The sequence below is a fragment of the Balaenoptera ricei genome, chromosome 1, assembly GCF_028023285.1.
Source record: "Balaenoptera ricei isolate mBalRic1 chromosome 1, mBalRic1.hap2, whole genome shotgun sequence".
Classification (NCBI taxonomy): Eukaryota; Metazoa; Chordata; class Mammalia; order Artiodactyla; family Balaenopteridae; genus Balaenoptera; species Balaenoptera ricei.
The window spans coordinates 166,896,273-166,909,603 of NC_082639.1; the positions used below are offsets into that span (position 1 = coordinate 166,896,273).

The following is a 13,331-nucleotide window of genomic DNA, read 5'->3' on the forward strand; positions in this document are numbered from 1 at the left end:
CTTTGTTCCTTTACATGTAACATAATTTTTTTCCTCTGGCTATTTTCAAGATGTTTTTCATCATCGCTAGTTTTAACCCATTTGATTATTATGTGCTTTAGTGTAGTTTTCTTCATGTTTCTTGTGCTAGGGGATCATTGAGCTTCTTGGATCTGTGGGTTTATAGTTTTCATTAAATTTGGGAAAGTATTGACCACTATTTCTTTAAATATTTTATCTGCACCACCCTCTGTGTCTTTCCCTTCAGGGACTTCAATTGCACACATATTAAGACACTTGAAGTAGTCCTATAGCTCTTTTTTTTAATCGGTTTTTGGTTGTTTGTTTTAAAATTTTCTCTCTGTACTTCATCTTGGATCGTTTTCATTGCTATATTGTCAAATTCACCAATCTTTCCTTTTGCAGTGTCTAATATGCTGTTAATCCCAACCAGTGTATTTTTCATCTCACACAATGTAGTTTTTATCTCTAAAGATTCAATTTGTATCTTTTTAATACATTCCATGTCCCTATTTAACTTTTTTAATGTTTGAAATGCCATCATAACTGTTTTAATGTCCTTCTCTGTTGATTCTAATATCTATGTCAGTTCTGGGTTGGTTTCAATGATCTCTTCATTATAGGTCTCATTTTCTTGCTTCTTTTTGATTGGTTATTTTTGATTGGGTGCAGGACATTTCTATATTTTTTTAATGTTTTTAAGCTTTGTTTGGGGTTGCAGTTGTTTAGAAACAGTTTGATCCTTTATGGCCTTACTTTTAAGATTTGTTAAGGTGGAAACCAGTCAGTTCTCAGTCTAGGGCTAAGTGTTCCTGACTAGTGAAGCCAGACCCTTGTGGGTACCCTACCCAGTGCCCTGTGAATCTTGAGGTTTTCTAGTCTGGCTGTTGGGAACAAGCACTATTCCTGGCCTTGTGTGAGTCCTGTGCACTATTACTTCTAATCTTTTCCAGTGGTTAGTTCCCCAGCCATGGGTAGTTTCATCACTCTGTGCTGATCAGTACTAGGTTGAATACTTGAGGAGACCTACTACAAATCTCCAGAGTTCTCTCCTCTCCAGCACTCTGTCCTGGAAATGTTGCTACATTGGCCTCCCTGGACTCTCAGCTCTAGCTCCTCAGTTCAGAGAGTCTGCCAGTCTCCACCTGAGTTCCCTCTCTCTGAGCCATGGCCCGAAAACTCTCTCAGTGCAGTAAGCTGAGAAATGGCTAGTGCTCACCTCCCTTACTTCCCACCTCTCCAGGATCACTGTCTTTTGCTGTTTGATGTCTAGTGTCTTGCAAACGGTTGTTTTACACATTTTGTTCAGTTTTTGGTTGTTTCAGGTAAGAGGAAAAATTTGGTCCCTGTGACTTCATCTAGGCCAGTAGTGGAAGTTCTCATGAGCAAGTTTGTGATTTTCCAGGGGAACTGAATGAGACTGATGTTTGTGCAGCACCTGGCACTTGGCAGATACTCAGCAAATACTTGGGTCTTCCCTGACTCTGCACCTGGTTGTTAATTCTTCCTGGTTTTACTTTGGGTTATCAACCTGATTCCTGGCTGAGCTTTAGGTCACGATCTCTATGACAGTCAACCAAAGCGGATAATCACTTATGGGCTATTTAGGTTTTAATATGATCAATTTCAGAATTCTGCTACACAAAGAAGATGAAGGTAAATGTAGACATTTACCTTCTCTGTGAAATTTCGTCTAATTCAGCCTACATGAATTATTCACTTATTTATAGTAGGAATATCAGTAGGTTTTAGAAGATCAGTGATGTGTGGTGGACAGAATTGAAGAGGACCATGCTATTTGTTACCCCTGCATGATTTTGTAGGGGTTTCCTACTAGGCCATTAACTTCAACCTTTTATTTCCTCTTTTTTCCCATCAGATTTCCCAAGGAGCTATATGAAGGACAGATGAGTGTTTGCCAGAACTTAACCACTTCTTTCTTCTCTTGTCTTCTCTCCTGTGACAGTGTCTGGAGGCCGCAGCCGCCTGCACCTCATTGATCTTGGCAGCTGTGTGAAAGCTCTTAGCAAAAATCGAGAAGGAGGCTCAGGGCTGTGCCTCTCACTGTCTGCTCTGGGCAATGTCATCCTGGCTCTCGTCAATGGCAGCAAACACATCCCATACAAGTAAGTGACTCTTCTACTCAAAGAATGGGATGAGGAAAGCATGGTGCGAGGGCTGTGTGTGGGATTCTCTGTCCAGTGACATCTGGGGAGAGTTGTACTACAGAGGTACACTATGGACCACACTGTTAGTTCAGTGCCAGAAACCAGACTTCACTAACAATTGTGTAATGCATGATCTTCCAAATTCAAAAGCTATGGAAATACTTAAATTTACCCCAATGCTAACATTAGGCTGCTCAAGTCAGAAATAATAAGAAGTTATCTCAGCTGAGGTCTCCAATCACAATTGCCATTGGTAGATTATTGTCACCATTGTACAGATGCTTAATAGTGATGAGAGCAAGGGACATAAGATTGAATTACCCTTCCCTTAGGAATAGGGCTGCCATATTTAACCAATAAAAATATGGGATACACAGTTAAATTTGAATTTCAGATAAACAACAAATATTTTTTAGTATAAACATCCCCCCAGTATTGCATGAGCTATATGGGCATTCTGTATTTTATCTGGTAGTCCTATTTAGGAGAACTTAAAAAGCTTCGGGAATTACCACCCACCATCCTATGCAGATGTTTATTTCACTCCCAAGATCCTTTTCCTCTTTCTGTTGCTGCTCCAAGAAGATGAAATTAGAACTTCTCCTATGTCTGGAATACCCAAAGACTTGCTATATCATCTGTGCTCATGAATGACCCAGCCCTGGAGCCACCCCTCACCACCATCACCCCAACTCATCTTTGTCATTGGACAATGTGATGATGGGATGATGGGTACTCTCCTGTATTTTCAGGCCCTGCCAATGTCCAGCTGCACCTTCCACTAGCTATCTGAACCTTCCTTCACATCTCATAAACTGAGGGTTATAGCTATATATCTTATCTATATCACAAGGATAAAAGGCTCAGAGTGATATGCATGTGAAAGTTTTTTGTAAAATGTGTAACACTATAGTCAATAACCGATAATGATAATGTGGTTGAGCCTATCCCCACCTATTTAAATGGAAATAACACCTACCTTACAGAGTTGCCTTGAGGATTAAGCAAATATACAGTACATAGAATCATTTTTGTTTAATCTGTAGGATCCTACAAAATATAAATTACTGTTGTGTAGGACGGAAAAGGTAAGTTGGGCAGTTTGTTCTACACTAGCTAAGGTTCAGGACGAGTCCTTGAGTTCTCCTTCCCCTCTGCCCTAAGTTGATGCCAACACTGTGACTTTATTCTCCACCAGGAAGTCCATTACTAGACTACTTTAGGAGCTTAAATAGAGATTATAGTCCTGTCTGTCTCAATTCTTGAAATTTGGACTCCTAGGATAAACCCAGAAATGGCTTTTCTACCCCTTGTGAGGATTCTTTTCTCTGAGAAAAAATTCAAGTAGAAGGTTTATATAGTTTCATTCAGTATCATTTCTGCAGTTGAATAAAATCAACTTGTGATTACAAGGAAAGAGAGAAAGAGAGGAAGGAAGGATGGAAGGAAGGAAGGGAAGGAAGGAGGGAAAGCAGGAGGGAGGAAAAGAAAGAAAGCAGAAAGAAAGAAAAAGAAAGAAAGAAAGAAAGAAAGAAAGAAAGAAAGAAAGAAAGAAAGAAGAAAGAAAGAAAGAAAAGAAAGAAAGGAAGGAAGGAAGGAAGGAAGGAAGGAAGGAAGGAAGGAAGAAAGAAGGAAAGAAAGAAAGGAAAGAGAGAGAGAGGGAGGGAGGGAGGGAGGAAAAGAAAGAAAGAGGAAAGAAAAAAAGAAAGAAAGGAAGGAAGGAAAGGAAGGATGGAAGGAAGAAAGAAGAAAGAAAAGAAAGAAAGGAAAGGAAAGAGAGAAGAGAGGGAGGAAAAAAAAAAGGTCTGCAGAGGTACTGTCAAGGTTGGAGATCTTAGAAAGGAAAGAGTTATCAGCCCTCATTGGTTTCCCTGTCCATAAAAAGGGAACCATGTCTATTAATGTAATAACTTAATAGATCATGGCGTAGACAGAATTCAAAATACCACCTTATGAGGTCACTGATTATGTATTTTACTTATATATCTCTCACATTGTTTCTGTAAAGTGACATGCTTTTATGATTTCAATAAATATTTGTTGAATTGATGGTGGGAGGGAGGGATGAATGCAAGCATATGAAATTACTTTTACTTTAGATAAAGTAACTTCCTTTCGGTTCCAGTTGGGTTTTATTATAAACCTAAAGGGAAACATTAAGAATTGTTTTTATTAGTAGTTCAAGGTCTCTTGTTAAATTAAACATATCTAACATCAGCTAGGCACAACGACCAGCTACCTGCCCACTTGGGAGGGCTGACAAAGTGTGAAAACTCCATTCACCATTCTCTGCAGACATCTGTCTGCTTCAGTTCCCTTCCTTCCCTTCTGGCTCCGAGGGAGTGATGATCAAAGCGTTTCTATGTCTGAAGTCGGCACAGACTTAACATAAATGTGGTGTCTATGTAAGACACAGGCATAGCATTGTCCCCCACATCAGGATCCTTCTAGGGATCTTGCAGAGTTGCCCACTGCTTGATGCCAGGAAACATGGTGGCCTGGCCATCCGGCCAGCTCTGTCCTCCCCAAAACATCTGTTGGCAGTGCACTTGTACAGCCAGTTCTATCAGCCCTCACTCCTTAATGCCCATCATTGTGTGTAAACTTTCAAAGACCCTTGCTGTAATATTGTTTCAGATTCTCAGCCACAGCATATATTCAATATTTGGTTCTGCAAATACATTTGCAAAGTGATTAATCAATTATCTTGATTCTTGAAAGAAGAAACTGTCTTCTTTCAAGGTACAGGAAGATAAGGCAAAGATTACCTGAAATCACCCAGCCAGCTGGTGGCAGGATCAAACCGCATCACTTTTTTTTTTTTTTTAATCAGTCATCAATTTTATACACATCAGTGTATACATGTCAATCCCAATCGCCCAGTTCAGCACACCACCATCCCCACCCCACCGCGGTTTTCCCCCCTTGGTGTCCATACGTTTGTTCTCTACATCTGTGTCTCAACTTCTGCCCTGCAAACCAGTTCATCTGTACCATTTTTCTAGGTTCCACATACAAAACCGCATCACTTTTCACAGCCTCAGAGACCTTGGCAGTTCACTGCCAATCCACTCCCCCCAACCTCATCAAGCTCTGTAATATATTAGCTGCCTTTGCTCTGCACAGCATGAGGTCTTCAGCACAGCAGGATGGCCCAGATTTCTTTTATCAGTTCAGTCAGCGCTCCAAAGCCACATCACATGGCATTTGTTAGCGTACTAAACACCTTTCCCATGTTAAACCTTGTCTTTGCAGTAGGTTCCTAAGATAGGGAAGGTTTTCTGCCCTTGCAGTTTCCTCTTATTGCTGTTCACTTACAGGAAAAAACGGAAAACCAAACTCCACGTTCACTACCTTCCCCCACCCTTCCAAAATACAAAAACCCACTCCGTTTGTCACCCTGGACACTTCTGTGCTTGGAACCTCCATCATTTGTGTTTGCTTCTGGGAAATTAACTGGAATGTGCACAGAGGGGATATAGCCTGTCCTCGTTTCTCTTCATCATCGTGCCAGACTCTGTCATGTGAGCAAGCCTGAAAGCGAGTTTGTATTCATTACCCATCCCAGGTGCTCCCATGGGCACCCTAGGTGTGCCCTCAATGGTTTTGACTTTGCAAATGATATTGCCTTTAGATATGACAGATGCAAGTGCAGAACAGGTTCCCAGCCTCAGCCACGACATAGCACAGGCTCCCTGACCAATCCAAGTGCCATAAATCAATCCCAAATGGTGACACCATTCAGAAAAGCATTCGGGGACAGCAGGGAGACCACCAAGGGCTCCAACCCCCTAGTCAGTTCTGCACTGACAGGCTGCACAAAACTCCCTAACTTTGGGGAACCTCTTGTCTAGGGGAAGCTGTCATAGTCCTAAGCATTTTGACAGTGCATTTGCCAATTTCCTTCTGTTGCTCAGCCATTTGCTATTCCTCACCACTTCTTGGGCACTAAGGTTGTAGAAGCCTTCCCTTCGATAGTTGAGAAAAATTAGGCAGAGATGTCGAAATGAATTCCCATGCCAAAAACAAGTGTTGCAGGCACACACCACTAGAATTGGTGCCCAGAAGGGCAACCACAAGAATCTGGCAGTGTGCACTTAGCTTTGGCTAAAGTGCTGTTATGTCCCAGCTGATCTGCAGGACTACAGTCTTTCCAGAGACTTGGAAATTCTAATGACCACCCAGTTCTCTGGAAATAGAATTTTTCGTCCCTTTTAGATGTCTAGTAAGGCGAAGCATACCCTTCACACTTACTCTAAGCCTGAAACATTTTTCCTTCATTTGTAACTGTTATTCCATTTGGATAAATAATTACTTTAATAGGTCAAATGGTCTATTTGATTATTTGCCAACAAGATGCTGTCCTCTGTTTCTAAACAACAGATATGTTATAACGTCCTGGCTTCCATTGAACAAGAGGTCATGGAAAGTCATTCTGTGACCCCCTCGTGTTGTGTCTGTCTGAGATGCTATTCCCAAGTAGCTTGAAGCATGGTTCTGCATGAACAATCCCATGATCGAATTGGTGCTCGATGCCTTTCTTTTATGGTTTTGGTCTGTGGTTCAGCCCAAGACCAAATCCTTGCGTTTTGGAATCTGTCACTGACATACTCTGGGGCTCAGGCAGCTGACTTCCTCGTGCCCTTCTTCTCTCTGGAGAAGCAGGTGGAGCCTGAGGCAATTTGTTGTCATGAGCTTCAGTCTGCAAGCAAACACCACTGCAGGGGCCACTTTAGAAGCGGTTGTTCTACAAAAGTGATAAAGATGCCTATCATCAGGGTCTGGAACGGGAGCACTTTTCCTCCTAAGGCCCTAGTGAGGAGTCAGGAGCTAAGGTCACGTTTAAGAGAAAAGCAGCATCAGAGCACAGCATTTCATTCAAACCAGCAAGCATCCCTAGAGACTCAAATTCAAGTTGGTGACTTGTGGAGAAATGAGAGTTTGTAAATAGAGGCAACTTTTTCAAAATGTTAACACCTCTTCTCATCCGTGCTGGAACCTGCAGGCCTAAGATTTCATAAGGCCTTTACAGGACTTGCATCTCTGAAGAATGTGGACATTCCCATGCCTTGCTTTGAGAAATATTTTCCCCCAGTAGCCATTTAGATACTGGGTTTGTCTCTGCTTTCTCAGAACTGGAAACCCACTCAGTGTCTGGGAAGCTAGAGAAAGGAGCTCATGACCAATATGAGCTACAATAATACTCAGTTCCCCTGACTCACATAGGAGACAAAAGGTTTGTTCCTCGTGACTCAAATGCATATTATTTACAAAATGAAATTAAATAGATATTTTCCAGGGAAAATGCAAAGGAATATCAATTCTCCAGATTTACTTAAGATAGCATGTAATGGAGAGAAGCTCTGTGTAAGAATCTTCGTGTGTGTGTGTGTGATATGAGACACAGACATATGCATATTTAGCAACCTTTAAATGTACATTAATGCTGTATTATCTCCTCCTGATTTACAGGGAGAACATCAATTTAGAACTATTTGCACAAACTCCAGATACCAGTTTATAGCATTCCCTGTTTAGAAATAAAATAACCAAAGTCTCAGGTTGCCAAGCAACCGCAGCAATGATAATTCTTAGTGTTGCTGCTTCAAAAATATCCATTTTTATACATTTTAATGACTGTTAGGATGCAGAGAAAGTAAGTTCAGAAAATCACTGGGACGTAAGTCTCTTTTGTATGAGATTTTAGCATCTCTTTCCTTTCATTCTTCCCTCCTACCTCTATTTGCTTCCCTGGCCAGTGGTATCTTCACATATAATTATGAAAATTTTCAGAGATTGATATTATTTTCTTAAGAGTTGAGGCATCAACTACCAGTAAAAGAACTCTGCCAGGTTTATCACAGAAGCATGCAGGTCACTCAGGGGGAAATGAGGCTGTCTGGGAATCGGCTGGGACCACAAGCCCTGGGTTCAAGCATTGGTCCTTCCACCACTGGTTTGACACATAAACTGTGCTCATCATCCCTTTTGTTCCCAGGAGGACCCCTTTGTGCCCCCTCACAGAGCAGATTGTTAGGCCCCCAACTCAGTCACGATCCTTGGCAGCAAAGCCATGGCATATATTTTTCTTTGTCTACCACGGCTAGTCCCTCTTGGAAAACGAGCTTCTGGTTTTAGGACTGAGCAGAAATCAGGAGGTTTCTTCATTTCCCTTTTGGCTTTTCAAGAGGTTTTCTTCCTTTATGTTCAATTTCTGAGAGTCCTAATCAGACTCTCTTCTCTCCAGATTACGAACCAGTTGGCAAATAGATACAAGAGTATGGCTGGGAATTAAAATTCTCCATCTGCTGAATCCCAGCAGAGTGGAAGGAGGTCTCCTCCTATCCCCCCACAAGCATAGACCCCAGGACTCAGGAATGGGCAGAATCGGATCAGCAGAGCAATCCCTTACCCATACAGCCGCATGGCTCAAGAGGAGGGATGTGTGTGACCTACAGGGGGACAGACAGACAGACAGACAGCATTGGGCTGTACATGCCCATGGCCATGTTTACCAGTGCCACCAGTCAGACCTTTTTCCTCCTGTGAGAAGAAGTAAATAAAAGGGCAGAAAGAAGGATGGGAACTTTGTTCTCCTTCTTTCCAAGGGGTTAGAGATTCCTAATTTATGGACTTGCTGGGTCATAGGGAGAAGGAAAAAATCGTTTCCGTTACTTGTTTCCTGGGTTTCCAGCTCCGATCCAGGTGGTTAGCGTGTGCATGCGTGAGCTCTGGGTGGGGGCTCCTCCACGGTGCGAGCGTAATGACAACAGTTCGTAGTCATTGTTTCCTTACTGTGCATCCGGAGCTGCTCTGAATGCTTCCTGGGTGTTTAATTCTGCCGAGAGCCTCATGGCATAGATACTGCTATGGTCGTACTCGTACTACAGATGGAGAAATTGCGACAAGAGGAGGAAGTGACTTGTCCATGTCTACACGGCTGGTAGGCAACAGGGCTACTCCACTGTTTCCTGGTATATCACCACTTCCTAACACAGTGTCCGGAATGCTGTGGTGCTCAATCAATATCTGTTGAAATAACAAATGAGGCCAGACAGTGGATCTAACGTATCTGCAAAGCTTAAATGTGTGCAGTAGGTTGTAAGTGAAAGCGTTGAGTCCCAGGCGTGGGACCACCTGTGGCCAGCTGTCCATTCAGGGTCATCTCCTGGCCTCACCTTTTCTGTGACAGTGAGGCTGGACTGACTGCCAGATACTTGTGACAGTGAGGAAAGTGAAATACGGAAGATGAGGATGGGAAAGAACTCTCCCTTCCAGAACCTAAGCCACTTGGCAGGGCTGAATCAGAGGAGCCCAACAGTCCCAATCCCATATTCTGGGCACCTCCAGCAGACAATCTCAGCAAATCTCAGCTATTTCACAAGTCTTCTTCTCTTTCTTAATTTCTGTCATCTTTCTCACGTAAGAGCCTGAAAGTTCATGTAGCCATTTCATGTACCCCATTAATGGGAAAAGCTGCAGGAGGCTCTGATGCTCTCTTAGGATACAGGACCCCCAGACAGCCCTCCTGCCTGGCCTCCAGCACGAAAAGTGTGACCATCTCCCACGCTGGAGACTGCACATGGGCACAGCCTCCTGATAAGACAGTTTCCAGCCCTCTTCCCCCTTGGTGGCAGCTTCTGTAGATGCGTTGAAGCATTCCTGAGTGGATAGATTCCTGTCAGAATAGGAGAGGTCATCACCCAGTCTGGGTCTTGAAGTTCTGCTGAGCACAAGAAAGGTAAGGAAGGGAGAGGCGAGAGGTGAGGTTGACAGCAAGGCTGTCAGGGCATGAGATAATGAGCTTCCTCCGACACCTGGCTAATGAGAGAAGCTTTGGGCATTTCCACAATCGGCAGATGAGATAGTCAATCTATCAACTGGAATTTGTGAAGTTTCTTCAGGCTGGGCTCCCAGAAAAGTATGTGAAGTCAAATATCTGCGGTTTCCGAAAGAGATGAATTGTGACACGCGCCCAGGAGGTGACACTGAGCCGAGACCAGGGAGGCGTGGGTCCTCGTGCCAGGGCCACTGCCCACCTCCGAACACTCAGACGCCCTTCCTGCGCTTTTCGTTCTCCACCAGCTAAATCAGAATAGCCATCTTCTTTACCCCAGAAACGTGGTAGGTACCATTGAGACAATGTCTGCGATAGCCCTTTAAAGAAACGTGCTTCAAAGGCAAAAATAGGACTGTTTTAATATATTTCAAAACATTATAACCCAGACTGATCTGGCACTATCATATCTTTTTGTCTGTTTCTTGATTTTAAACATATGTGTTGCTTTTGGCCAAGTGGATTATAATTACTTTTTGTTGAAACAGAAGCTTCATGCATTTTTCAACAAGAGTTTGTGTGCCTAATGTACAGGGTCGCTGCCAGATACAGACATCTAATTTAAGAGAACGCAACCCTAAGTACTCTGCACGAGGAGAGTAGTAACGGGTTCCTTAGGAAGTGAAGGGCTCCACCTGCCACCTCCCTCAGTGAGGCCATCAGGCCTGAGAGTGGGTGTAGGTTGTGAGTGAGTAGAGGGAGGTACCTCTGTACACCCACAGGCTGTGCACCCAACTGTACCCCCCGTTGTATCTGTCTGGCCCACTGACCACTGCCATTCAAATGTTTAAAGATGCAAATTTTTCATATAATATGGCCTTTGAATACAAGCCACGTCCTCTGGTGCTCAGCCAGAGATGGTGATGTGTTCCAACCCTGACTGTGTTAGATTTCCTGAGAGAAGTGTTTCTCTGCCAAAGAGATTTTTAAGGCTGACCTTGATGATACAAATTTTACCTTACACTTGAGATCCCAAGTGATACATAAAGTTTATTATTCATGAAGCACAGTGCTATTCTGATCAGCAAGGTGAATTTTGGCCCAAAGGACCCAGCTGAGTGAGGCGTTTAAGCACCTAATTTTGTTACAAGTCTGGTGGAGGCTAGCAAACATGTACAGGAAATACTTTGAGAAATACCTAGTAGAGTATCTGTAAGTTCTTTGATCCATTTAGTCATTCATTATCTATTAATTAAAAAATACCTATTGGAACCCTACAATACACAAGACACTGGAAATATAACAGAGAAACATAGATGATCTCCACTCCTGGACAATTTACGGGGAGATAGAGACATGAACAGCCAAGTCCCACACCTGGTAATACGTAACACCAGTGCTTAACCCGCACTGTGGAAAGGGGGACCCAAGCAAGGCTGAGGGAATCAGAAATACTGTAGTAAAGGCTGTCTGGGGGGACTTCCCTGGCGGGCCAGTGGTTAAGACTTCACCTTCCGATGCGGGGGGTGCAGGTTCGATCCCTGGTTGGGGAGCTAAGATCCCACATGCCTTGTGGCCAAAAAACCAAAAACATAAAACAGAAGCAATATTGTAACATATTCAATAAAGACTTTAAAAATGGTCCACATCAAAAAAAAAAAATCTTAAAAAAAAAAGGCTGTCTGGGCAGAGGTGGTGATTCTGAAGCTCTCCTCATCGACTCCCACCCTTTCTCCATTCTCACTCCTCTGTTTTCCGAAGTTTCCCATAGTCCATCCTTAAATGCTTGAGCCATTTCACAGCTGTTCTGTCATTCCCTAGAATGATGTAGACATTGCCTGACACAAATCATGATAAACTACTGGGCCAAATGCAAGACTCCAAATCTATAGCTAATTGTTATCTTTAATGATAACTAATCATCATATCACAAGTCATGTTGCTACCAGAAGAAAACAGCCAAAGGGGGAGGGCTTTAAGTTAGTTCGGGGCCAATGCACGTAGAGCCCAAGATGCCCTCGGGTACGCACAGGGCTCCGCGATTAGTCAAGGATAGCTTGATTTAGGCACAATTAGACATTAGAAGGGATGGAGCATACAAATGAGTTGGGGCTTAATTCATTTAAAAACTGTCTTGAACATTAATAGAGCTTCAATCAGAGTATCCAACCATAAATTCTCACCTGTTTCACAACTGGTTCAGGCTTCATTGAGCATTAATAGATTTTTTTTTGCCCATACAAATGAGGTGATAATTCATTTCATGTGTAATTGAACAATTTTCAAATAGTTATATTCATGGAGCAGTTAAGTTGTACCAAATTGTCTAATGTACCTAGCAATTTTTTAAACTAAAATAGAGCTGAATTTTATTTTTGATATAATAAAGAGAGAACTGAAGAAATAGAGATGGTTATGGTACATTTGTTACTGCTTTGAAGAGTAGCAGACTTTAGGAGACTTTACGATATTCCTTTGGGGCAGTAACCACAATTGCTACTTATTTTTGTTTTTCCTTATCATTCTTTCTTATCCTACTCCCTACCAGCAAAATCAGTAAAAATGTTGGGGGTTTCTAGGTTTGGATGAAAGGAAGTAGTGTCAGGGCCCACAGTTTATAAGCATGCGTTTCCTAGTTCTGTGCCGCAACATGCCAATTTTACCGAGGGTTAAATACGTCTGTCCTAAAACTACTGTGTGAGCTCTTTCCTTCAGACCACTTACCTTATGTCTCCCATGAACCTTGCATCCCCGAGCATGAAATCCTACGCTGAGGACTAGTTGCAATTGTTGTTTGTATTGAGAGGATTTGTATGTAGTTTTCTTGAACAAAGTCCAGGGAAGGCCCTAAGGACACATGACATACCCACTGTTTCCTTCTGAGGATTCTTTCTGGTGAAGGCAGAGAAGGCTTTAGTTTCATCTACCCTCCACACAGCTGCCAGAATGTGTTTTTAAAATGCATTTCTGATGTCACCCCCTTCTTTAAATCCGTCAATGGCTCCTTGTCAGCTACAGGTTCAAACCCTTTTATGGCCTATGAAGCTCTTTATAATTTGGGCCATGCCCACCTTTCTGATCATGGAAACTCTGTACCATCTCCTGAAGCGCCCATGCCCTCTCACACTCCCAGGCTTTGTAGATGCTACTTCTTCTGCTTACAGTGGCCTTGTCCATTCATTCATTCATTCATTCAATGAATAGTTACCAAGAACATGCTATATTCCAGGACTGGCCTGGATCTCCCTCTCTACTTAGTGAGTTTCTGCCTATTTCTCTTACATGTTTTAATTGTGAACTGTGCCATATATACAAGTGTAGAAGCACACTTGCCCAATCTATAAAATAACAAGTTAAATACCTGTGTGCCCACCACCCAGGTTAGG

The 13,331-nt window shown here is 42.7% G+C and overlaps 1 protein-coding gene across 2 annotated transcripts in view; it reads left to right on the forward strand.

The window, feature by feature from the left end:
* Positions 1-13,331, forward strand: part of KIF26B (kinesin family member 26B) — a 487,970-nt gene that overhangs the window by 419,170 nt on the left and 55,469 nt on the right. For both annotated transcript variants that reach the window (XM_059941090.1, XM_059941099.1), the window contains one exon: positions 1,967-2,126. In XM_059941090.1, the coding sequence (XP_059797073.1) occupies positions 1,967-2,126 (160 nt within the window). The remainder of the gene's footprint in view (positions 1-1,966; positions 2,127-13,331) is intronic.